A 24,862-nucleotide genomic window follows, 5' to 3' on the forward strand; every position below is an offset into this window, starting at 1 on the left:
TCATATTTTAAATAATCAGCAAAATGGAGTAGCCGGATAAAACATTTGTTTTTCAGTACACATGCTACGTAACCTCAGAGTCTCATTTCAAGTCTGCCTGCGAACTTTTCCTGCATGTCCCATGTTTTCTGCTTGTTCTCCACCTCTAGCATTATACTAAAGGCAAACATGACCAAAAAAAGGCTGTCAGTGAACTGTAGAGGAGTATAGCTTTGCAGTAGAGCATGAGGGAATAACAAAATGAAATTGTATTGATACAGTCTCAAATCAGTGGTAAATCTGAAAATAATACTGTTCTGATATTTGTGGCACTGACAATTTTAGCTCCACTGTACAAAAGTTCAGATTCCTTCCATTGAAGTACATTTTCAGATGACACTTAAAGAGGTTTGATGTTCTTATTGTACCCAAATTGAATGATTTTAGTACAAAAGTTATAGGAAGGTCAGCATAAACTGGTACGAAAAATACTGGTAGGAAACAGTAAGTGTGTAACTTTAGATACAAAAAGAGAATAAAATATTTTTATTTGTAACTTAATCATAATTAACGATACGACAAACCTTCTCATTTTTTAACGTTTATTCACATGTATCCGCTGAGTGTCTCGGTTAAATCCGTGTCGTTAGTCGGAAGCATTTGAAAGGTTGGACTCGCTTCCGGAAGCTGAAGAGCGCATCAACTGCAATGAATTTTGAGTGGCCCTGGCAGTATAATTTCCCACCGTTTTTCACGTGAGTCAGATTCTTCTGAACCACATTTTAGCGAGAGATTTGAAAGCAATATTCAGCCCTGCTTATTGCCCTACTTAGTATATATGTAAGGAATCGAAGGGTGTTGTTTTGCGGGCTAGCATCTTGTTGTCTGGCTACCTAGCTTAACGAAACAGATTGCTAGGGAAGTGGATTTGCACACCTGCTCTTTTTCTAAAAGGTTTTCTACTATCGGTTTAAGTCACTGACATATTAAGGTTCTGTGTCATCTATATATTTTAAACACGTCTACATTTAGATAACATATTGTCGTATGCAACTTTAACATTAACTGTTAGCTCTAGCCAGCCAACACAGCCTCAACTTCAGCTGTCAGCCACCAAAACAAGTTGTTAAAGTTATTAAATACATAACGTTACGAAAACCAGAGTTACAGGCATTAACGTGGCCTGGTTTCAGGTGCACTGCTTTTTCTTATAGTACACATCGGCTGTGGTTTCATGCTTTTATTAATGCAGATTTGTTCAGGTAAAACTATGCTAAATATATAAGGTAGACATAGAGTGCAGATTGGAAATTGTTGGATTGGGGCCTAGAGCTTAAAGGTGCAGTGTAATGGAAGAAGGAAATGCAGAACAGCAAATCATTGCATGGTTCTGAAGTGGATTTACAGAAAACAGTTTTCTAAAGGGGAGGAGAAAGACTGCTTTATTTTTAGAATTGTTTAAGTTACAGTAGTGCATAAGTTTTGGTTGTTGTTGTTGTTTCAGTGGTGGCACTTGACCTGATTTTAAACACACTTGACCTGATTTTAAGAAACACACAGTTTCACACAATTTCAGTAGTATTTGTGATGGACCGTATCATATGTTGAGGTCTCAGATGGGTTTGAATATCTGTTTTGTTTTCTCTCTTAAATGAATAGGAATTTTCATACGTGTGCTAAATTTAACCACAGAATTTTCTTCAGTGTTTGTGGTGACTGTGTTTTATGTCATTTTCTCATCTCTTCGTGGACAGACTACAGCCCAATGTTGACACAAGACAGAAACAGCTGGCGGCATGGTGTTCCCTTGTCCTGTCGTACTGCCGGCATCACAAACTCTACACCCTGGATGTCCTGGAAGCGCAGGAAAGCCCTGTGTTCAACAACAAGAAGATAGAACGTATCCAAACAGACCACCTGTGGTTCAGCCCTGTATTTTACAGCGGATCCTTCAAGCTGTGATTAATTATTTATTCTCAAACAGCAGATTTAAAACAACGTCTTTGTCGTCTTTCATCATGTTTACTTCAGTTGTTTAAAGTAGATTGCAAATCAGGGGTTTATAGACGGGGGCATTTATTCTTTACCCACAGTGTATAAATGTTGACATATATTACAATAAACTTAAGTTTTAAATGCTTTTAAGTACAATGGAAGTTTGCTAGCCCCACATGAGTACAGCTGTCTATGTGTTTGTGTTGAGTTGGCATTTTCCTTATTTTTAAAAATGTTTTTATACATAGTCAGCTCTCAATGTATTAGTTACACCTAATGGAACAGTACTGCAGAGAATCCTTTACTATGAAGTTGTAATATTTATGAAGAAATTTCAGATTTTTACCTTTTTCTGAGAAATGATGTGCTTCTCACTGAAGTTGCTGTGTTGCATTGTACTGAAGGGTGTTTCTAATAATTTATCGAAAAAATATTGATGAGACCTTTAAGTACTACGCATTTGAAGAGCACCTCAAACTACATCCTCTCGAATGATAATACAGCTAAGCAATAGTTCTTTTAAACTATTTTATTCAAAAACAAACTTTTTCACAAACGCAGAGAAGTCAAGGAAACTGATAACAAATTATTTTTTTTAGGGGGGGGGCTACAGCTCAGTTGGTAGAGCAGTCCTATTAAAGCACGGTGTGCCTCTTGGTTCCTTCTGGCCACATGTCAAAGTGTCCTTGGGCACAAGTTGTCCCTAGTGTGTTCTATTTACTTGTAAGTTGCTTCGGATAATAGTGTCACAAAAATGACTAATTGTAATGCTGCAAGTGTTCATCAGATGTGATGTTGTGTTTGTTACTTTTTTGTTGGACCTTAACTAAATCCAAGGAAAACTGTCAATGGAAGCAATTCAAGTGGTGTTTGAGGAACTGAGGAAAAAAGGTAAGTTGTGTCTGTGAAGATAAGAATGCTTTCATTGTCTCCCTGTGAATTCATTTTAACAGTTAACATCTATTTATTATTATGTTGTCCGACCTCAGGCAACCTCGAATGGTTGGACAAAAACAAGTCTCGGTGTTTAGTCATGTGGAGACGACCGGAGGAATGGGGAAAATTAATACACCAGTGGGTGAGTCATCAGGCTGAGGCACATACTGAACTATCTGTGAGAAGCTGTACATCTTTGTTAATCTATGAAGCTGATAAAAATCGAAGGAAAAGAAGAAATTGTTCAAAGTAATAAATAAGAGGTACGGTAAATTTATAAATGCTGTGCTTTGCTGCTGACAGATGTACACTAGCATCAATGTGTTAATGATCAAACCTACAAACCCAGTTCAGTGATCACTGTCACCTGATATCCACTTTCCTTTAATTATTAGAAAACATCCAGTTTTAATAAAAGTAATGCGTTGGATGGTGTCAAGCTCATTTTTGTGGGTTATGGCAGCACACAAAAAAGGTTGGGAACAGTTGATGCGCATGCTAAATAAAGACCACAGCAGGTGCGGCCTGCAGAAAGCAAAGAGAGAGAGCCAGCAAATGTTTTTGCACACATGTGTTGCTACGCAATTTTCAGTGGTTGCTGAAGTCGTCTTCTGGATAACTGGTGGCTCTCCATCACTGACTGATGAGCAAAAAATACCTGTGTTGTAGTATTTAGCATCTCTTGTCCCACTTCCAAGTGTGTGAAAGTGGGACACACACACACACACACAGAGCTGTGAGCTCATCTGTTCATTATAACAAAAACAAAACAAACTTATGACACTCTTTTTAAAACCTTTTCTTACAAATCACTGAACTAAAAGTCCTATGTTTGGAAATGACTATTATAGGAAAACACTTAACTTACACTGTTTAATATGACGTCAGCTGCCCGAGAGAGTAATCTGTTAATCTCTTAAACATTTTAGGTTTCCAAAAATGGGATGGTCAACTCTGTGTTTACACTTTATGAGTTGTCCAATGGTGACGACACAGAAGCTGAAGGTATCGTATCATTAAGATTATGACGTATTTAAGCATTTCCTTGTCTCTGAATCTACTGACAGACTTCACTCTTTCCCCAGAGTTCCACGGTCTAGAAGACTGGATGCTCCTGCGCTCGTTGCAAGCTTTACAAACTGAAGGCAAAGCAGAGATCATCACCATGGATGAGGGAAAAGGGGTCAAATTCTTCTGAAATGGTGCTGGAATTGCAAACACTCGGTTTAGGAGCCCTCATACTGTACCTTACAGGGAAATTTTACCCTTTAGCCATTTAAGGCTACACAAGGTGCACCTCATTGCCTAGCCCAGAGAGTGCTGGTCTTGCAATTGTTGTTGCCTTTTGGTTCACCCAAGTTCAAAGCCTTTTCTTATTGGAAGAGAACCAATATCATTTCTTAGGGTTTAGGGAAAAGAGCATTGGTGACATTATCTTATCAGGGGACTAAATACTATCATGTCTGAATACTTTATGGGACGTCTTTCCCCAAGCAGCTGTAACTTTCCTCTGTCTTTATTGTAAATACAGTTAGTTTTATGAAAGTTTCCCTTGTTAATAAATGCACTCCATATAATTGGCTCGGGACCTGTGCTTGGCTGTTGTTCCTCTGTTCCCACCAGACATCTCAAGGAAATCCAAGAACCCATCACCAGAAGGACCTTGTTTTGATAATAAATGCTTCCAGAAGAGGACCACCATGCAGACGGAGACAACTACTCCTGGTTCGACAGCTGAGTGTAATAATAACGGATTTAATGTACCGATAACTGTCAGCCTGTTTAGCTACTGTGACACTATCTCTTTATCTGTCTCTTCATCTTTTTTTTTCAAATCCTATAGGTAAATAAATTAGAAATTTGCTAAATTGACTTATCTCCAGATTGCTTTAAAATGTGCCGACAGTTTTCTTTTGATTAACAAACTTTTGCAGAGTTTTTCCCCCCCTCTTGATGCTGTGTCCAAAGCATGAAGGTTAATGTTAACAGCGCCCCGCAGTGTGCAGAGTGCGTCCACAGTGACGGACACGTGCTCTACTTTCTGCCTGCAGCTGTACTGACCACGGTCTGCACGGTCCACGCACGGCGTGTGCTGATGTGTGCCTGCTTGTGAGGATGATACAGCTCCAAGGAATTGTGTGTATTTTGCTGATAACACCTAGTGTGTGCCCTTGTGCGACAGATGGGGCCCAGTGTGGCCTTCGCTGATAAAGGTGTCTTGTTTCAAGAGCAACACGTCCCCGTGGAGCGCCACCTGTCGGTCTACGCCCAGCACTGATGAGCAATGTTACACTGATGAGCAATGTTACTCATCAGTTATGCATTTAGTCATCCGAACTATTTGTCGTTTTGATCAAAAGCGGTGAGGCGACATCATTTTGTGTTGCTCCTTTATAATATGCATAAAGTAATAACCGTTGGGCTACATGTAATATGTGTTCACAAATCAATGCAAGAGCCTTCTGAAAGGCTTTCTTTTTGGTTTATGCGCCCCACAGTGCCATCCTAGAGTAGGTCTTCCAGGAAGTCCGGAGATACTTTTGGACAAATATTAAAGTCGATCTTAATGAAATATTTGGCTTCTAAATAAAAAGCAATTAGTTTGCGAACGCCATTAAAAGCGTGCCCCTAATAACTCCCTCCGGAGCGTCCCAGTAGCGCGTCAAAGCTGCGAGGGGCGGAGCTGGGAGCGCGCAGGACGCACAGCCCTCCTGGGCTCTGTTGATATAGGCAACCCTGTCCCTTCACAGGAGGTTACAACGAGAAGGGAAGAGACGAGCTCTGCGCCTCATATTTGATGATTTTCAGTCTTAATAGCGGCTGATATGAGTGAGTACATGCGTAATTTTTATTTTACTTTTCTGTTTTTGAAAAAATGTCTGATGTTCAGCTTTTCTGCAGATAATGTCAGATCAGCTACAGACTAGTGGTGGTTAAACTTGTGTTGTTGGTCATATAGTGTACTGTTATTTTGTGTCATGCCTTACTTTAAAGCCGCTGACTTCATTGACATCACGGAAACGTAACGCAGAACTTGAAGTAACGGTGCTCTGTTCTCCCATTGTTGTCTGCAGGGCTTTAGGCTCCAAATCAAGAAGGCGTTGAACCTGCAACCATGTCACACGCTCAGGTAGAAATACCAGGACGCGGGTTCCCAGGCCTTTCTATAGACATGACCGACGACTGCTTCTCCCGCGTGCCGTCCATGCTGAGGACGCACGGCTTGGGCGCACGGAGAAACTCTTACGGGCTTCAGAAAATTAGTATGGACATCGATTCGCCTCTGTACAGTGGCCCCCTTTCCAAAGCCCTGTCCTGGTCTGCCGAGAACATTATGACACTGTCCGAGTCCAGAGCAGAGGACGAGAAAACAGACGAGTCCCTGCAGTCGCCGTCTCCGGTTTCCAGCCCGGGCACCAGCTCCAACACGCCCCCCTGCAGCCAGGAGCCTGACCCTGTGTCCCTAACCGGTAACTGGGATCCCGTGCCGATACCCAGAGCTCAGGACGCCAGCTCGGACTCTGAAAATGAACTTAAAAGCAAGCAGCACAAGATCTTGTCGCGCATCACGTTTGACGCTCAATGGGAGCAGGACGAGAAAGAGGACGTGGAGACCAAAGCGGTGGCAACCTCACCTGAAGGAAGATATCTCAAATTCAACATAGAGATTGGAAGAGGATCTTTTAAGACCGTCTACAAAGGACTGGACACAGAGACCACAGTGGAGGTGGCATGGTGTGAGCTACAGGTAGGCTGTATATGAAACTGGCACTTACATCACCCACACATTTAATTTGAAGGCATTTGATGTGCACAACATTGAATTTCATGTTCACTTAGGATTTATGTCTATTCATATTAAAGTTAAAGTTAGTTTACCTCTATGTACATCTCCACACCAGTGTTGCCTTGGTGTGCCGATAAAGTTTGCACTGCATAAACGGTAGCATTTTGTCTTCCCTCAACGACAAACCTAGGTCAGGTCCGTAGCTGATACTTTCCCTGATCTCCAACCCTACTCGGCTTTAATCTCTCTCTAGGCCACTAGGAGTGATGTGAAGTAGCTAATCTACCACATATTCTCCTTGCTGACCTTGAGTTGGGCTGTGTCAGGCCTGTGTATGGTAACCCAGGTCATCCTGTCAGCAGTCAGCTCCAGCTGACCCACTCTGCCTGCCATGATCCCTGCTAATCTCTGTTTTCATTATCAACTGGTGGCACCAAGGTTACCTTTCAGTGTCTCGCGTGCATATGTAGAACAACCCAGAAGCAATAGGTCTGTTGCAAATACCCAGCATCAGTATTTGTGTGGGATAATAGGACCAAATTAAATGTGCTTTCAGTGGTTTTTGTCCTGTGCAGGAGCTTCAGCTCAGTGATCCTCACTTGTAAACATCACAATTAAGAAGAACCGCTACAGTTGATGTGGACGTAGTCTGCTGTAAAGCTGTAGAGAGCTCACTTGGTTTGAGGCCAGTATTTGGCATGCAGGCACCAAACAGCCTGGGTAACAGCTGCCACATTTCTTGCTTACATGGTTTGATGGCACAGTGAAGGATTTAAAGATTTACGCTAAGTCCACCCTTTAAACATTTGACGTGTGTGTGATGTGAGTCTGTATCAGTATCTAGCAGCCATATGAGCCTTGTTAGGTGTGTTGTTGTCACTCCATGCCCTCTAAACCTTAAATTAAGCCCTGTGCCACTGACCTTTAACCACACAACCACTGAAAACACTGTTTTTTTTTTTATGATCTGTTCAATCTTTAAGGCAGTTTAAACTGTTTTAGGATACAACTGCACGTAAAAACATTCTCATTGTGCTCAGTGTAAGATGCACACAAGTGGCTTTTGTATTGCATTTGAGCTCTGGATGAGGCACTGGAGCACAGACAGCCAGGGATTAAACATGGTGAAGTGAATCTGCTCCCAAAGCGCCAGCTCCAGCACCAGCAGGTGGGGACTTGTGTCTCAAGACCCGACCTGTCAGTTCAAGCAACAGGTGTCTGTTCGGTGGAAGTAGAGAGTCACTCCCAGGCTGGAAGGGGTACATAGGTCCGTCTAAGTGAACTGTTACAATGCAGTTATACATGTTTTACACAAAGTCAAACACAAGCAGGAGGTTGTTTGACTTCCCCAATATAAACTTTTGTGGAGTGCAAAGACCAGGGGCCATGTAGGAAACAAGCATGCTATTTCATCGCTTTACTTGAGACATGAGCCCAGTTAAGCTCCTTAATCACTCTTAATCAGCTTAAAGGTGGCCATTGTTGATATGGTTACTGTTGTGATAAGTTAACCTCAAAGAGACGGACTCAGCTGCAGTTGGATACCTTAATAATAATCACAACCCCATCCTCCCCATGCAGCTCTGATTGCTGAAATGAACACAAAAGCAGGCTGTTGGTGGCTAAACAAATTCACTCTTGCAATGTTGACAGAGCAGAAGTTGAAGGTGCGTCATTACAAGTCAGGTAGAAAACCCCTAAGCTCTTTTAACTATGTATTACAGAGCCTGAGCTGTAATCTGCTTGCAGTTTAGATCGGCTGCTCAGAACATGAAGGAGGTTTAATGTTCTTTATCTGATTCCTACTCATATAGATAATTTCAGTTACCCACAATTCCCATTGGGGTCACTCACAGGTACAGAGAATATAATATTACACTGAGCACAGGATCTTTTTTGTACCACCAGACAAAAGTAAACAAGGCATTTAGCATCATAGATGACATGCGACACAAAGCTCAGCTGAGCGCGCTATAAAAGACCCGAGGCAGAGCTCACATCAGTCCTCACAAACCAAACTGCTTATGTAAAGACTCTGAAAACAATAAAAAATAGGAATTACTCACTGGGATCACAACTCTGTTAAAAAAACATTGGCCGTGTTTGTCCCTAACCTGATCTAACTCGGACCCGTGTTACGTTACGGTTTATTCCATATTCCCATTGAGTTTTTGGTATCCAGCATTTTTATTTCTGCTGCTTTAAGAGGATTGGAGACCAACCAGGATTTTGGTATGAACAGTGTTTTTAGCCAAATTTTATTTTAAAATTTAATTTAATAAAAAAGAAAAATCCTTTTTTTCCATGTCTCTGTCATTCCATTACTTTGCCTGTCAGTCTACTAATTCGTTTCTCATGGCAACTTTCAAGCTTTGGTTCAGGCTGCCATCACTTCAACTCTACCTACTAATGTGGCGGCTGACAATCAGGCCACAAATGGAACCGTTACAATGTCATCAGATGCATCCATGGGACACGAAAAGTCATTTAATTGTTTAATAGTCATGAAAAACTTAATTATAGCTTATGGGCTTAGCAGTGGCCAGATCTCGACCCAACTGAACAGCTTTTACAGAATTTAAACTGACGTCTCAAGCACCATAATCGAAACACCAAATGAATATCTATCAGAAGAATGTTGTTCCATCCGTCCAGTAGAGTTCCAGAGACTTGAAAAATCAATGTCAATGTGCATTGAAGCCCTAAACCTTAGTAAGACACATTACGGCAGGTTTTGCCTTTAATTTGTTGTGCATTTGTATGTCAGCTGATAAACATAGTCAACACAAAAGAGTCAGTACAAAAATGCCAACTATCTACAGGTAATTTAGAAAGTGTTGGTCTTACAGTTTGCCCACCTGAAAATTAAACTTTGCGTTTGGACAAATTTAATGGATACTTAGCAAACATATGTTTATTGTCTTATTTATATTTTAAACTCAAATAGCTGTCCAACTTACATAAATTAGTTAACTTTACTCAGTTATGAACAATGTGCACTTCTTACTAATTTCCATCATATTAGAGTTAATGGCAGGGCAATAAACAATAATGTACAGCAGCAACAAATGAGGCAATGACACTACTACAACAGTGGAAGGCAGCGATTCACGAAAAGAGGCCTAGAAAAGATTTATTGTTAAATAAATAAACAGGGTCAAAGCACCATAGTGCTATTTTTCAAACCAGGGTAGTTGAAAAGCTAAGAAGACAATTGACGTATCTGGGTGATTATTTGGGCATTTTCTTCGATAGTCTTAAGCAAAGCGTCGGACGTGGGAGAAGAGAGATGACATGTAGCAAAGGTCTCCAGCTTAACTGGTTATGTTGCAGTAACATGGGATTTGCCATCACCATTTTGCTACCAGGGTGCTTACACTGAAAGTAAACCCTTACATCCAAAGCATCCTGTTTAAGACAGATTCTAAATTAATTCTACTGCTTTCAATGACTTTCAGAAATGTAAACATTGTGGTCCACTGGCACGAGAAATAATTCTCACCCTCTGTATCGATGCGTGGCCTTTGTAAGAAATTTCTTCAGCTAGCTGTAACATTTGAAAAGAAGCTTTCCATGTCCCTGCATTCAATCTGCAAAAATGGCAGTAATACATTGACAAATTTTGCCTTTTCATGCAAAAATCAGCTCTGACTTTAATTTAATTCTAATTGAGAATCATCGCTAAAGAGGAATCTTGGTCAAAATGAATTTATATAATCTTAAGAGGATATTTATGTTTCTGTAGCATCTCACATTTTAAACAACAATATACCCAGTCGACAAGTTAAACTCTTTAATTTTTTAATATGTCACAAACATATCACTTTATTTTACAACTATATCTAGTTTTTGGACTATTATTTACTATTTTTTGATTATGCCACTGGACTTTGTAAGAAAAGCTTTTTCAGAAAGCAGCAAGACACACACACACACACACAAAATAATCCCATGTGGCAGGTACGTAACAGCTCTTCCTCCGCAGGTAATTTAGGAGCCATATAGGCAATGAAGCTTTGCAGAAAAAGTAGAAGTGATAAAAAATGGATGAGCCCTTTGTTTGGTTTCCTCCCAAGTTCTATTTGGCTAAGATGTAGTCACTCTGTTGTCACACAGTGGTGTTTTATTTCTGCTGTTGGACACCATCAATACACTACCGTAGCTTATACGAAATGCCCATCATCAGTCATTGCACGAAGTCTTGAGCATGAAGCTCGTGTGCCACACAATGAACCGTGAATGCAACAGCGCACTGAGCTACTGAGTAACTGACAGGAACAAGTTCACCGAGGCTCATATCCTTTTCGGTGAGCCCCTTTAAAGGGCACTGGTTGCACAACACCTGATCTTATTCAAGGGCAGCAGTGTCCAGCAGTTTGCTCCAGCCCGCAGCACTCATTGGTTACACTTTTTCTACTCTCACGTTTCATTTTAAACCCTTAAATAACACTTTAATCACGCTCTGTATAAACAGCTTTGGCTTGTTCAATGCACCACAGCAACTGTATTTTCAGCACTATCTGTGTTTATGCAGCCCATGGTAAATGCAACAGTGGCTTGGGTGCATTTAAATGTACTCGCACAAGCAGTTAGGTCATTCTTTCAATGCATAAATACAGGCTGACTGACAGTTTTCTGCTAATTAATACATTCCAGGTTGTAAAAGTGTGTGAACCTCTTGTGTGGTAATGAATTTTTGGAGGATTTTTGTGTTAATGGGAACATTTTGCTATGGTTACCCTTTTCTACAACACATCAAATCAGCACCTTTTGTCACCTGGAGATACTGCACATAGAATTGTGGACAATTATTAATAACTCCTTATTGGTGTCGCTAGATGTATTTCTCAAACTTCAGCTTGCTCTGAATTTTACTTTGCTTAACTTTAAATACAATTTTGCACCGTATTTCTAATGCCAGTGCAGTTTAATTGATGACTTATGGCAGGAAACAGTTTTGATAACTAATTTGCTTTCAGTTATCAAGTGAAAAAACCTTTCAGTGGTTGCACCTTCCTAAATGTGTGTTTTTGCTGTTGTGTTTTAAATCCATCCTTGTTGGTTATCTTTGGCTTTTGGGCTGCCGATTGTAGAAAACAAGACCTTTTAAAACATTATTCACACACAGAATATAGTATTCTTTACAGTTTAAAAAATATATTATTATTTATCTATTATCAAACAGTGTAATTGATAATAGAAAATAATTTACAACACTTATCTAAACAACAAAAGGAAAGGGAAGGATGTGTGGTGGTCGTGGAAGATTTACATCCCCCTTGCTGTAGTAGGCTGTAGCAGTGGAAAGTGGGCTCAGACTGGCAGCATCAGAACCAGAACCCATTAAAGCTTTAAAACCTCATTAATGTGTCGCTACTGGATCTGCACGGTTTGTTTACTGACTTATGAGGTTAAACAATAAAGTATAAATGTAGTTTGGCACAAATCCTAGATTTCTGTTGCCTCACTCTCTCCCTCTTGATCTCGCCTGGCCTGTATAATACAAGCCTGGCTGTGTAATAGTAATCTGAATGAGGCTAGTGTTCAGTGACATAACACAACCTGTGGGTTTCCTATCAGTTCAAATTTAGCCAGCATCTACACTGTGTTTCCTCACAGCAGCCAGAGTGCAGCAAGATCCACCTTATCAGAGCCACCCAATGTTCTCAGAGGAGAACATGAAAGAGGCCCGCTATAGCCTACATCACAAGCAAACAGGCAGTTTGTTTGTTTGCATTAGATCTGCACAGTCCCAAAAGGAAGGCCTCATCGTGTCACTCATAAAACTTGTAGCATACTGAATATGCACCGTTTGACGACGGCCCTGCGAGATACAGCCTGTCTGTATCATACGGTTTGCACTCTGGGCTGAAATTGGATAGCAGAGTGTTACTGTCTCTTTTAGGGTGGATACTGTAAGGACAGGCTGTGGCAGCATGGTGGCTTTGTGTTCAGTGGCCCTGGGCAATTTGGTGTGTTCATATGTGTCTGTGTGAAACTAGTACACACAGGTATAAAGGCAAGTGTCAGGGAGTTTATGCTGTACAGTATGTTGTAGCCATGTGACTGACAGTTGAGTGTACCCTGCCTTTCAGTTAATCCATGCTGGGGGAGGCTTCCGTCACGATCTGTGACATTTACAGGGATAAGACAAATAATTGCCAAAAAGACTTGCACATACTGCTGTAGAAGCCTTAAGGTGTCAGAGAATCAAAATATCTTTGTTTAGTCTTGCATGCTCCTATTATGGTCTCTAAGTGGATTTATTATGCTAAATGGAATCATTTCCTGATAAACAATATAGAAATCTCATAGTTTTCAGTGTTTTTGCCATGAATAATATATGAATATAGTCAGTGTAACTCCATATGTATGTGCAGGCAGAAACTACATAAACTAAATTTAAGAACTGTAACACATCTTATAATAATGCATTTACAGTAGCTTGAGTAAGCTTATCTACATTTTGATTAACAGAAAACTAAACATGATGGCTCAGATAAGCCTGTGTTAATCAGACGTCCAAGGCACACAAACACATTAATGTAACTGTGTTAAATTTTCTCCTCTGTTCGAGGCCTTAACAAAGACCCCGTATATTTAGTCATACATCGAATATGTAGACCTATCATTTACCGGAAAGTATCAAAAGCATCATCCCTTTCCTATTAATGAAAAGCTCATATGACAATGCATCGATCAGCAGTGCTCATTTAAAGTTAGGTTCATCTCTGCCAAGCACAGACCGGGAACTGAAAGTGGAAAACAGATTTAAAACTGGTTTTGCATCTGCAGGATGTAATAATTCAGCTATTGTACTTATGGGTACACAAGTGTGCCATTGGCAAAGGCCTCGTCTCTATGGAGTCACTGCCTTTATTGGGTTTCCCATGAAGATTGATTCTTCATGTGAAAGATTTCAGTAAGTAGTCCAGGAATTGTTTAAAGCTTTCCAGCTTCCTGTAATAGTACTTTGGTGACCTATATTTTATACAATCACTAGCTTTGCTTGATATTTTTCAGATGGTGTCCAGTGGAAAGATTGTGTCTTGTAGCAGGATTGTCTAATATGACAATATGAGTCCATTCCAGTGGAAGACTCTATTGTGTTTATCTCAACAACATTGACCATGTACATTTTATATATGTACTTTCTGATATATATAGATATAGATATAGATATATGTCCAAATGTCCTAACCTTACGATTATCTCTAACAATGGTTATCAAAACCATTCTTTATAAAGCTCATTCCTAATGTGCCTGTTGCAATAACAGAAATCTTGCACAGTTATTTGCATGTTACATTGTAACATTTAGAAGCAGTATGATGAACTCTATTGCACTAGACAAATGTCTTCTTCCTTTAGTGTTTTTAGCGTTGGCAGTATACGACTGTGAGGTTGTTCCTGTAGGGAAAGAAACACGTGGTCACCCTGCAGCCTGGGCCCCAGTGCTTCCTAAACAAACTAGAGACCTCAGTTTAATAGCTGTTGAGGCTTTGAGGCCATAGTTGGTAAGGGAAAAGACTGCTCCAAGGGGTGACCTCTGGTCATTTCTGAATTGACCATGTGTGTTGGAGCGTGCAGGGTGAAGGTGTCAAGAGTGTAAATCTGCCCTGAGTTGCCATGTGAGTTTTGGGATGAATTGACCATTGGTTTAGAGGATTGACTCTACTTCTTTGGGGTCTGGCACCGTGCAATACCCATTAACAAACATTGTAATGTGTTTTTCAATTTTCCACCCAGTTGTGAACTTTTGTGTCTAAGTTCATATTTATATTTTATAGATAACAAAACCCTTTAGGGTACTAAACTCAGTGTTCACATTCATACGGTAAAAATATCGTTCTTGGAAAGAGTTGATTAGTGAGTCACGGCTAATTAAAGGAAGGCAATGTTGTTGCCTTCCTGTAACGATACCATTACATGGTCAACTGTATCCAGTCCTGGTTGCCAGTGGCTCTTGACAACATCCTTGTTTGTCAATGTAACACTAAGCTGCAGCCCCTCCTCTGGCACACAGGGCTGAAGTTGAGTACAAATGAACTAGTTACTAAACTGTTTCAACATGTGACACATTTATCATTTCAGTTAAATGATGCATTTTGTCAGACTTTTTACAAAATAAAACATTATTTAACAGAGTGTTGTGTTTTTTCCTGGCATTTGGATTTTCAACAGGAGGACTTTCTCAGCTTCAACTAAATAAAAAAACAAATATAAAAAAAAGTCTTGAAGCTGTCTTGAAAAGAAATCACCTTATCTGCTCATTAGTTGTTGACAGGCTTCAGGTCAACAAACTGTACAAATCTTCTGGTCAACTATTGGACACTGTTTGTATCAAGACAGTGTCATCCATAAAAAAAATATTTATTGACATTCAAATAAATTGATGTGATTGTCTTGGCCAGTTCCTCCTAACCTGGGAGATTGATTAATATTTACAAATACTTGTTCACTATTTGTGAGCCATGTACAAAAGGAATGTTTGCTTACAGGTTTTAGAAAATTGGTTTGGTTGATACATTCATTAACAAAACAAACAGAACTTATGAATGCATGAGTTACAGCTTATAAACATCTCTCCCTGCATTTTCAGGTGAATTAAAAATTTAAAAAAATCAAACCATCTCAAAGCCACTAACCTAGAGAAAAATTAACTATGTGACGCCCAAGTAGACTTAAATCATTCATAAAAACAAGTATGTGCAAAAACTGTTAATGTAAAAAAACAAAAACAAAAAACAAAACAAAACACTGGCGCCAGAAAATGTGAGGTATCTGCCCAAGAGGGACATGACTTTTAAAACCTGCCAGATATAGTATATATTGTCTTGTTCTTGTTGAAACCTGTTGTCTGCTTAACAGAAGCCAGATGATAATTATTGTAAACGTTGTGAGATAATTAGGGCTGAGGGAATTCCCATTAAATTGTCAGAGGTAATTCTGAATACGTTTGTACTTTACAGCATTTGGTGTTTTGCGTTTAGATCACAAAAAATATTTATGTCCTGTGTGGGATTGGGACATTACTGTTGCAACCCCACAGAAGGACTTGTTATTAGTAATAATTAAAATTTCGAGGGCTTTGTTTTCGAAAAAAATGTAAAGCTAAAGTGCACAAAAGCAAAGCGGCAACAATATCAACTGATAGCAATTCTTGTAAGATCAAATGTTTACAGTCAAATATTTTTAGACTTTTTCAGTTTAACCTGATCTGAAAGGCTCCCTGCTCTAAGGATGTTCACACACAGATTATTGCTTTCGGCTGCCACAGTTGCCGGGCCAGCTGACTCAGTTTAATCAGGTTTAAGAGGCCGCAGGTTCACCTTGGCCCTTTACGGTGCTAGAAGACGTAACAGTGACAGAACATGACAGGCTGTTGTATCCGCTGTGCCGGTGTACCTAACACACAATTTTCAATAATGGCCCTCAGTGTGCAGGATGATGAGCTGCTAAATATATGTTGTTTATTTATGGAACTGGGCATGTGACACATTACTTGTTTATTGAATACTCTCACAGCTGCTCTATTAACTAGGTTTTCAGTCGGCTATGCAGTAAAGCAGGTTGCTTAGAAGAGTTTATTTTATGTTTGTTGCTTCAGCTTTGCGATAAATAGATTTGGTTTTTAGTGAGATTGTCAGCCATAACTTGGGTCATCACAGAATCTTTTCCTGGATGTACTCTATGGCCAAATTAGACCCATAGCTAAGCTCTTTCCATCCTTTTTTGCCTTTTAAAGTCCTAATTTAGACCTGACAGCTCCGTTTTTTATTTTTGAAGACATACTTAACTCTTACAGCCTCTGTCCTCCAGTAACCTTCTGGTCTTCCTGTCTTTCTATGCGTTTTCCAAAGAGGACAAAGTATTTTTTCTTTATTGCCTTTTAAAATGAGAGGACTGCTGATATTAATCAAATTAGCAGTGTTATTTGGTCAGACTGAAGAAAGAATGTTCTCATTTTCTATTTACCTTTGACAAACATACCTTTGATGGTCTTCAGATTGTTGCAGTACTCACCATTTAAGTCTTAAATTGGTCATTGTTTATACGTAAATCAGGGCAATTGCAGTTTGGTTTACAGTTTCCAATTAAAGCATTTAATGGATATCTACATGCAATTTTAGAATAAGTCTTTGTCAGTTCCATAATCACAAGTTGTCATGTAAGGAGTGCAACAACAAGGATATAGTGCTTCTAGGAATGGAAAAATGAGGATGAGCAGGTGTGTTGCGTGCAATGAAACTTTACCAGTTATGGTGGTGCCAGTCAATGCTTCGCTTGAAATACAAGAGGATTAAAAGCCTTGAAAGACTGTACTATATACTAACACGTGCAAAGCAATTTATAGGAGACAAGGTTTAAGTGAGTTACTAAAAGGCAAATACCAGACAGGTTAAGAGTTGTTCAGAATAAGAAAAGTAAATAGACTGGAGATACAAGGTCTCCCAGCTCTCAAACAAATCAGCCTTAGTCACTCAGGCAAGGTGGTGCAATACCTTTCAAGACACCACATACTGTACAGTTTAGAGGACAGCCTTGTATTTGTCAGAGCTAGACCAATAAATCCAGGCTGATGTATATCGGCCGATATTAGTTCCCTGTAGATATCGCTGTGGTGTATATGTCGACCAGCGAGTAACAAAAAATAGCAGCGCAAATATGCCAAAATAAGTTTGGGGTCATCATTATACAGTTTGTCTGCAAAGGTAGTTCTGACAAGTAGATTTTTTGTTAGTAGTGTAAAATATATTCAGGTCAAAAAAAAAAAAAAGAAACTTGATTTGAACAAAGATTGTTTGCAATATATGTAATTGGACATTTTATCATAGTATTTTCTCTCACAAATCCAATCCAGGTTTGGTTGGACTACGAAACATATTTATATCTAGAAAAAGTATCTTTCTTATCAGTCGACTTTTCAGTATTGATTTTCCTTAGAAATAATGGGATCCTACATCCAGGTCTGCAAGTTCTTACTTTAGTCAGGTCAAGTTCTTGGAGTGAGAGCGGCAGCAGTCAGAGGCTGGTTTGAGTCCTCAGTCCTTATGAGATTAATGGCTAACCTGCCTGCCCCCTCCATTTACAGAACAGGTTAGGTTTTCCTTGGAAAGAGCACACTGCCACCTCAGTTCTCACTTGCAGGCATCTAAATGCAACACTGTCCAGAACGAGTGCCTACGTGCTGGTTTATATGAAGTGTATGTCAGACAAGGCAGGTATGTAAGTCCTAGAGGCATGAGGTCAGGGTTTTTTAACCACGTTGCCTTTGACCTCAATCCCAGAGCTTGGCGAGTCAGTTGTCACCGTTTTTGATGGACGGTGGTTTGGTAATGCTGACAGCAGTGCAGTTTCTGCCCTGCAAATGCTGCGAACTAAAAGGACGCAGTCTTTTTTTGGCACTTTTAGCCTTGTCACCATTAGTATCTGGAACTCGGGACTTATTACAGTTATTGGCAGGAAGAAGAGTAAAAGCTTATCTCTTTGACTCTCAGACACGTTTAATCAGGGGTCAAGGTGGATTTATTGATTTATTGGTCTTTCTTTTTTTATAATTGATCAGTTATGTCGCATATAAAAATGTCAACACATCGATTCCCCAAACCCAAGCTGATAATCTTTGTTGTTTGTCCAACCAATAGAATAAAACTCAAAGATATTTTAAGATATAAAAAGAATTACCACATCCTCACATTGTAGAAACTGTAAATGATGAATGTCACCTTTTCTTGACATATTTTTCTTCCCGGTAAAACACATTGCACAAGTCTTTTCCATCGCACCAGTGTTTATTCACCAAATATTTCCGGGCTCTTTAGATTTTTCATTCCACGATATCCCCCCGGAAAGAGTGACATGACATAAAGTTTATCAAATTGGGGAAGACTAACGTGAAGTGTTTTTGTATTGATGGGTTCGAAACGTCCACACACTTTACTGTGTATTTATTCTAAAATATGGGAAGAAGACCGACAGTAAAAGTAGCCTCTTTAGAGACAAAGTGCCACAGAGCAAAGTTCTTATTTCTGTGACATGTTTATTCATTATGGGCCACTGTTGCAAACGCAGTCCTATAAACGAAAGTTGCTAGTTCATAAACAGACCTCTGTTTTGCATCAGCATGGCCTCATCACTAACAGACATGCCCACCTGCTGTTGTTACACGTGTGGCTCAGGTTAGCTGGGAGTTTTTCCACCTCTCTATCTGGCCTACTGTCACGCATCCACAAACAGGCCAATTACAACCGAATAAATTAGGGTGGGGGGGGTCGTAAAGTGGACAGGAACTAAAACAAGTCATTTCGTACAGACGTGAGCAACAAGTACCGCACATATAAGAAAATTAATCACTTTTTGGAAAGCACTCAAAAACTGTTTTAGGCATTATACGACCTCTTTAACTTTGGCACCACAGATGGGGAACAGAAGATGGAAAGTATTCAGAGATCAACTCTCTGATGGAAATGAGCTGGATGTTTTTAAGGGATTTGTTGACAATAAAGGAAAAAAATAGAAAACATTTTATGGAAAACCAAACGCAAAGTTTTTAACAAGTTTTATCTTAACAAAAATGTGAACTCACCTCCAAGTATTCAGGACATGGTTATGACAAAGTGCACTGAGCTCACATCCCTGCAGGCTATAAGTTGTATGACTGAACCCATTTTTCACTTGCCCTACTTTTCTCTCTATGTTTAGTCAAGATTCCTACACATACCACAGTTTGTCCACACACTGACTGGATGTTACCCAAATCCCGGGCAGACTTAGTGTTCCTGTATCAAGGATACAGCACCTGGTTTGGTGCAAGCATTGGCCGACAAGTCGTGTTCATATTCTGGTTGTCATAATAGGGGCGCTGACAGGGTCTTCTTAATGCCCGTGGCCCCTCTACCATCAACACTTCTTATGTAACTCCACTTATGTGGCAGCAAGCACAAGTATTTCCAACCTTAGCTGCAGACCCCCGGCTCAACACACACACACACACACACACACACACAAACACACACACACACACACACACACACACACACCTCCCAGCAACTAAGAATAAATCATCCAGTTGGAAGAGACAATAATATACTGTAAGAAAGCTTTCAACCAAGGCTCATTCACACACCTCTGAAACGAGACTCTTCTGTTTTTGGATATTCCCACTTGTCTTCTTGAAACAGAGATGGTTTGTTTTTGTGGCTGCCCCCTGCATCGCTTTCTCCAGTGTTATGCAACGTTTTTTTGGCCTCATTCTTTAGAGAGGGGAGGTGGAGGAGAGAGGTGGGTGTAGATAAATGAAAGTCAAATAACCCGTGGAAAAGTAAAAACTCTTGCACTGCTGTCAATAGAAGATTGCTTCCTCAGGAAATCCAGCAGGGCCTCTGACTAAATACAGATTTCGAACACTGTAGTTACTATCATGAAAAAGAAATGTGGATTACATTTGTCTTAGATTTATTGGTCAGTGGTACTTGTGTACATAATCTCAGTCAAACTCAACCATTACTGTGAGGCTGGTTTGCACATCTGCTATTAGTCACAGCTTAAGTGTGTGTGTGCTTATTGGGAGGAGGCATTTTTATTGTACCCTGAAATTAGCACCAACGCAAATGCAATCAGACGGCAGCACTGCAATGTTACACACAGCTCACATTTGTGTTTTTGTTGTTTCCATTGTGAGTTAATTTCTCACTACATTTTAGAAGAACAATTCTTCAGTTTGGTGGTTTGAATTGATGACAGGTTTTAATGAGTCAAGTGAAAAAAAACAACACCAAACACTCAGTTTGTTCATCACTTTGAATTTGAAGAAAAGTGGTGTTCAACATTTCCACAGTAGGATTTTGGTTCCTTTAGGAACGCCTGCATTTCGGAATCATGCCGTCCAGCCTGCCAAGCAGTAGTAAATACTGTGGTTTTGGAAGTGTCAGGGTCTCCAAGTGGCTCGGCTGCATGCCTCAGCAAATGTTGCACAGACTCTGTGCTGCAAATAATTTCTCTGCTCAGGCGACTATCCACAGGATTCAAAGCTTGCTGCAGAGGGGTCTGATGTTATCATGCTTAGATACATAAATATCCAGATGCACAACCTATAAACCCAGTGACTCACTCTCTTTGGCTCATGCACAAACATTCCTGCCATGATTTGTGTCATATTAATTGTGCAGCTGTAAACCTCAGTGTCTGTAATTTGGGCCATAAAGGTCCATTGAGTGTATATTTAATGCACATTAGAGTACACTTGAAATTACTTACTCAGTAGATGCATGTAAAATAGTATAATCTGAGGGTACCTCTGTGCCCAGATGGCATCTTAAAAATCTTTTAATCATGGCTTATACTCTTGACTCTTGAAGATGTTTTACTTGTTGCAAACTGTTCAGCAAGACATCTTACTTTTGAGGAATAAGTTGCAGCCTGCATTCACATCATAAACAGATTACTGTAAAGCAAAGCACTTGGTCAGAAGCTGCCTCTGTGTCCTGGTTTTGAGCTCAGGGCCTCATGTTTGAAATGCCTGTGTAATATGACTGTTTGACAGGTGGCTGACACAGGTAAATGAGGTCTTTCGTCGTATGACTGTCTTTAGACAGTCGCTCTCCTGTGTTTATGCTGCAGTGTTAGCAGCAGCAGCACCTCTTTGCTTTCTTGGAGCAAGCAGAGAGATGGGGCAGGGGGGGAGTTGATTGTAAGCACAAACATATGCTGAGCATTTTGTCCAGAAACCTTACTCAATGCAGGATTCATGGTTCTAAAATCCCCAAGGAGTTTTCCACTAACTACCCACCACAGGCAGAGTTACTCCGACAGCAGTTAAATTGGGCCATTCATCCTAGAGGAAACACAAAAAATGTCTTTCTTTCAGCGGGATTTCAGCGTTTGGTTTAGTTTTTTCAGAACCTTCCACCTTAAACATGTAAAGTTGGAGCCCCCCCCCTAATGGAAAATAAATGTGATTATGTAACTAGAGGGTCACCCAGATGGATGAACCTGTGGTTTCCAATCCCATGGTGGGCTCATTAGCTAAAGTAACAGCGATTTATCAAACTGGTCCTGTGGCTTTGCAAGCTATATTTACTGCTAACTACTAATGTAACGACACTAAATAATTTTAGCTCAACGTCCATTTTGTCACCATTTTTGAAGCTATCAGTGATTCAGACATGATAAGAAGATTTCATAATTTCCTTTTTTCTGTCTAATGATATCTCATATATATTGCCTATGAAAATCGAAGTTTATTCTTGTGCTTGTAAACAAACATTCTCACCTTCAGGTCTATTTATTAGCTTTTCTGTGGCATGATCACATCCATACTTAGTTTCAGCCGAAGTACTCAACAACTTGGATTGTGCTGCATGTAAACATCTATAACAGGGTTTTGATCAGTCTCTGTCATGTTTGCAGGGACATCCTTTGTTTGCCTATCAGGCTAAGTTTCAGGGATTGTTTAAAGAAAGCTAAAAGCAAACTGTTTACCATGAACTGCAGAAGTAACTCGGTACAGATTGGGAGAGATGTGGAAAAGTGAAACAAAGTCATGGACCATATGTTAAATAGCTCAAAACTGTGCTGATTCCTCCTCAGACTCGTAAGTTGACCAAGGCGGAGCGACAGCGTTTCAGTGAAGAAGTGGAGATGCTGAAGGGGCTGCAGCACCCCAACATCGTCCGCTTCCACGACTCCTGGAAGTCAACCATGAAGGGCCACAAGTGCATCATCCTGGTGACTGAACTCATGACGTCAGGCACGCTCAAAACGTGAGTTTCTCAATCAATCCAGCCCCCCCCCACCCCAACAGCACATTGCTGTACTTTACTTTGCTTTTTAAAATGTTCAATTCTCTACATTTGAAATTCATTCCTTCTTATAAGAAGGTTTCACATAGCTAAAATAGTCAAATAGCAGACATGAGCTTTCCATTTGTGTCATGTTTCACAGCTTGTCTCTTTGCTTTTAAAAGTGTGAATAAAAACTGCACAATAAGGACCAGAACACAGCTTCACTTTGGATGATATGTTCTGGGAGAGAACTCAGGAAACTAGCTCACTTCCTCTAAGCTGTCAAAATAAAAGATGAATTATTTTATGGCACTTCAAATCTTCCTCTTTTTGCTATGACGTGTTTAGAGTAGGATGTTTAGTTTTATCAGCCTTTGTTTTACTTTGTTTCAGGTACTTAAAGAGGTTCAAGGAGATGAAGCTGAAGCTGCTGCAGCGCTGGAGTCGTCAGATCGTCAAAGGGCTTCACTTCCTGCACACGCGCACTCCTCCCATCATCCACCGTGACCTCAAATGTGACAACATCTTCATCACTGGCCCCACAGGCTCTGTTAAAATAGGCGATTTGGGGCTAGCCACTCTCAAAAGTGCCTCTTTCGCTAAAAGCGTCATCGGTGGGTGTACATTTGTTCTTTGTGTGAGTGTTTACGTACCCTTATAATCTGTACATCTTTGCACTGATGGCTGTAAGATAAAGTGCCTCCAGCTAAATTATGCTAAATTCCAACAGTTTAGAGGTAAATTTGCAAAAACATGTAAAACGCCACCAATTTTGACATGTATTGTAGAGTTACTCCAATTAAGTAAAACCTCTAAAAGTTTGTTTAATTAAACGCTTTTTCTTTATCTCGCAGTTTCCTAGTTTGTAGCTTTCCAAGCAGCCATGGGTGTCTCTGCTGAAATCCCTGCCCCTGAATAATGAAACCTATACATTTAAATGCAGCATCATTACTCAAATGGCTTTTAATTTCTGTGGGAAATTGCCCTTCCCATTAAATATATGTAGGGAGTGCCAGTCATCATAGGCAATAAAAAAAGCCTCTTGATTCTTGTTGAGTTAAAAAAAAAAGCAGGTCTGAATCAAACACTGTATGTAGCATGTTGATGTATACAGTATACACAATGATGTTATGACTTTCTTACTGAATATTTGCTCAGTTTTTGGGCATAACGAGAAACTTTTCTTGCTTTAACGACTTAACAAATTCCCTTTTATGAGTCGCTTGTGATTGTGATTTGCACATGCAAAACATGAGATGATTTTTATGTTGCCTTACCCCCAAATAGGAAACCATATTTTTATGGTTTGTATTAACAGCGCGATCAAATGTGCAATGGACGCTGCAGCTTGCTTCAGCATTATGTAGCATTTTAGCCTTGTTATTTTCATTGTTTAGATTTTAGTGTTTTGGCTCAGTCTCATTGCTGGCATCAGTCTCATTTTTAGATGCAGCAGCTACAAGTATTTTACAAAAAAAACCTCTAAAAATACTCAAGAGCAAATAATGACCAAGTTAGTAAGTAATGGAGAAAAAACCAAAAAAGTACTAAAAGTAGAGCCAGTGATGGATGTGGAGGCCAAGACCTGGTTAGCAGCCACGAACAACATTTTTCTTAGGCTCTGTAAAGTTTCTTTTTCTTGATTCAGCGATAATGACAACATTTACATTAATATCTCACAGGAACACCAGAGTTCATGGCTCCAGAGATGTACGAGGAGAAGTACGATGAAGCTGTGGACGTCTACGCCTTTGGAATGTGCATCCTGGAGATGGCCACCTCTGAGTATCCATATGCCGAGTGCCAAAACGCCGCCCAGATTTACCGCAAAGTCACCAGTGTGAGTAAGGGAAGGAGAGTCAGCTCGTGTTTTAACCCGTGTTTAATGTAATTGTCTACATATGTTCACTTTCTTGAATGAGGAACCAGGATATCTTTACATGTGGATTTCCTGATTCCTTGAAAAGAAGGGGGGCCGATGGGGAATCAAAGCCTTCTTTGCTCTATTACAGACTTAGTTTTGTCTTTAAACAAAACTGCCCTTTAGCACAACTGTACCAACCTTCAATCATGATGTAGGATTGCACATGTTTGATTCACTGATTGCCAGTCTCTTTACCGGTACAAGGTTTAATCGGTTCTAAATGGCATGTTCAGTGGAATATCCCCTCCTCCAGGAAAATGTTTGGACCTAAAACTGAAGTGACCAACAATATGGACATTGATGTTGGCAAATGTTCTGTCTGGACTGCGTGTTAAACCACAGATGCTTTAGAAAACCTTTTTCTTGCTTTAAAAATATCTGTTCAAGGATGAAAAGGGCTTGAATCCCAGCCCAGAACTCACTTACTGAGCATAAACTGACTTTGGATTCAGGTCA

General features: G+C 40.0%; 2 protein-coding genes across 4 annotated transcripts in view; both read left to right on the forward strand.

The window, feature by feature from the left end:
* Positions 1 to 597: 597 nt before the first annotated feature.
* On the forward strand, positions 598 to 4,491 carry vps25 (vacuolar protein sorting 25 homolog). Its single transcript, XM_067487915.1, has 6 exons — positions 598 to 734; positions 1,734 to 1,879; positions 2,812 to 2,865; positions 2,964 to 3,052; positions 3,840 to 3,915; positions 3,996 to 4,491. Exons 1-6 carry the CDS (start codon positions 688 to 690, stop codon positions 4,106 to 4,108), a joined length of 525 nt encoding a protein of 174 aa, XP_067344016.1. The 5' UTR covers positions 598 to 687; the 3' UTR covers positions 4,109 to 4,491.
* Positions 4,492 to 4,511: 20 nt separating this feature from the next.
* Positions 4,512 to 24,862, forward strand: part of wnk4a (WNK lysine deficient protein kinase 4a) — a 39,526-nt gene continuing 19,175 nt past the window's right edge. For 2 of the 3 annotated variants that reach the window (XM_067487912.1, XM_067487914.1), the window contains exons 1-6: positions 4,512 to 4,650; positions 5,661 to 5,739; positions 5,985 to 6,658; positions 22,289 to 22,461; positions 22,876 to 23,096; positions 24,165 to 24,322. In XM_067487912.1, coding sequence (XP_067344013.1) covers positions 6,026 to 6,658; positions 22,289 to 22,461; positions 22,876 to 23,096; positions 24,165 to 24,322 — 1,185 coding nt within the window. In that variant the 5' untranslated portion in view covers positions 4,512 to 4,650; positions 5,661 to 5,739; positions 5,985 to 6,025. The remainder of the gene's footprint in view (positions 4,651 to 5,660; positions 5,740 to 5,984; positions 6,659 to 22,288; positions 22,462 to 22,875; positions 23,097 to 24,164; positions 24,323 to 24,862) is intronic. The other variant, XM_067487913.1, reaches the window with a different exon arrangement.

The sequence above is a fragment of the Channa argus genome, chromosome 20, assembly GCF_033026475.1.
Source record: "Channa argus isolate prfri chromosome 20, Channa argus male v1.0, whole genome shotgun sequence".
In the NCBI taxonomy this organism is placed as follows: Eukaryota; Metazoa; Chordata; class Actinopteri; order Anabantiformes; family Channidae; genus Channa; species Channa argus.

Coding starts and splice junctions, on each gene's coding strand:
- vps25 (XM_067487915.1), top strand. CDS start 688: ATGAATTTTGAGTGGCCCTGGCAGTATAATTTCCCACCGTTTTTCAC. Junction 3,053..3,839: donor GAAAATTAATACACCAGTGG/GTGAGTCATCAG, acceptor TAAACATTTTAG/GTTTCCAAAAATGGGATGGT. Junction 3,916..3,995: donor TGACGACACAGAAGCTGAAG/GTATCGTATCAT, acceptor CTCTTTCCCCAG/AGTTCCACGGTCTAGAAGAC.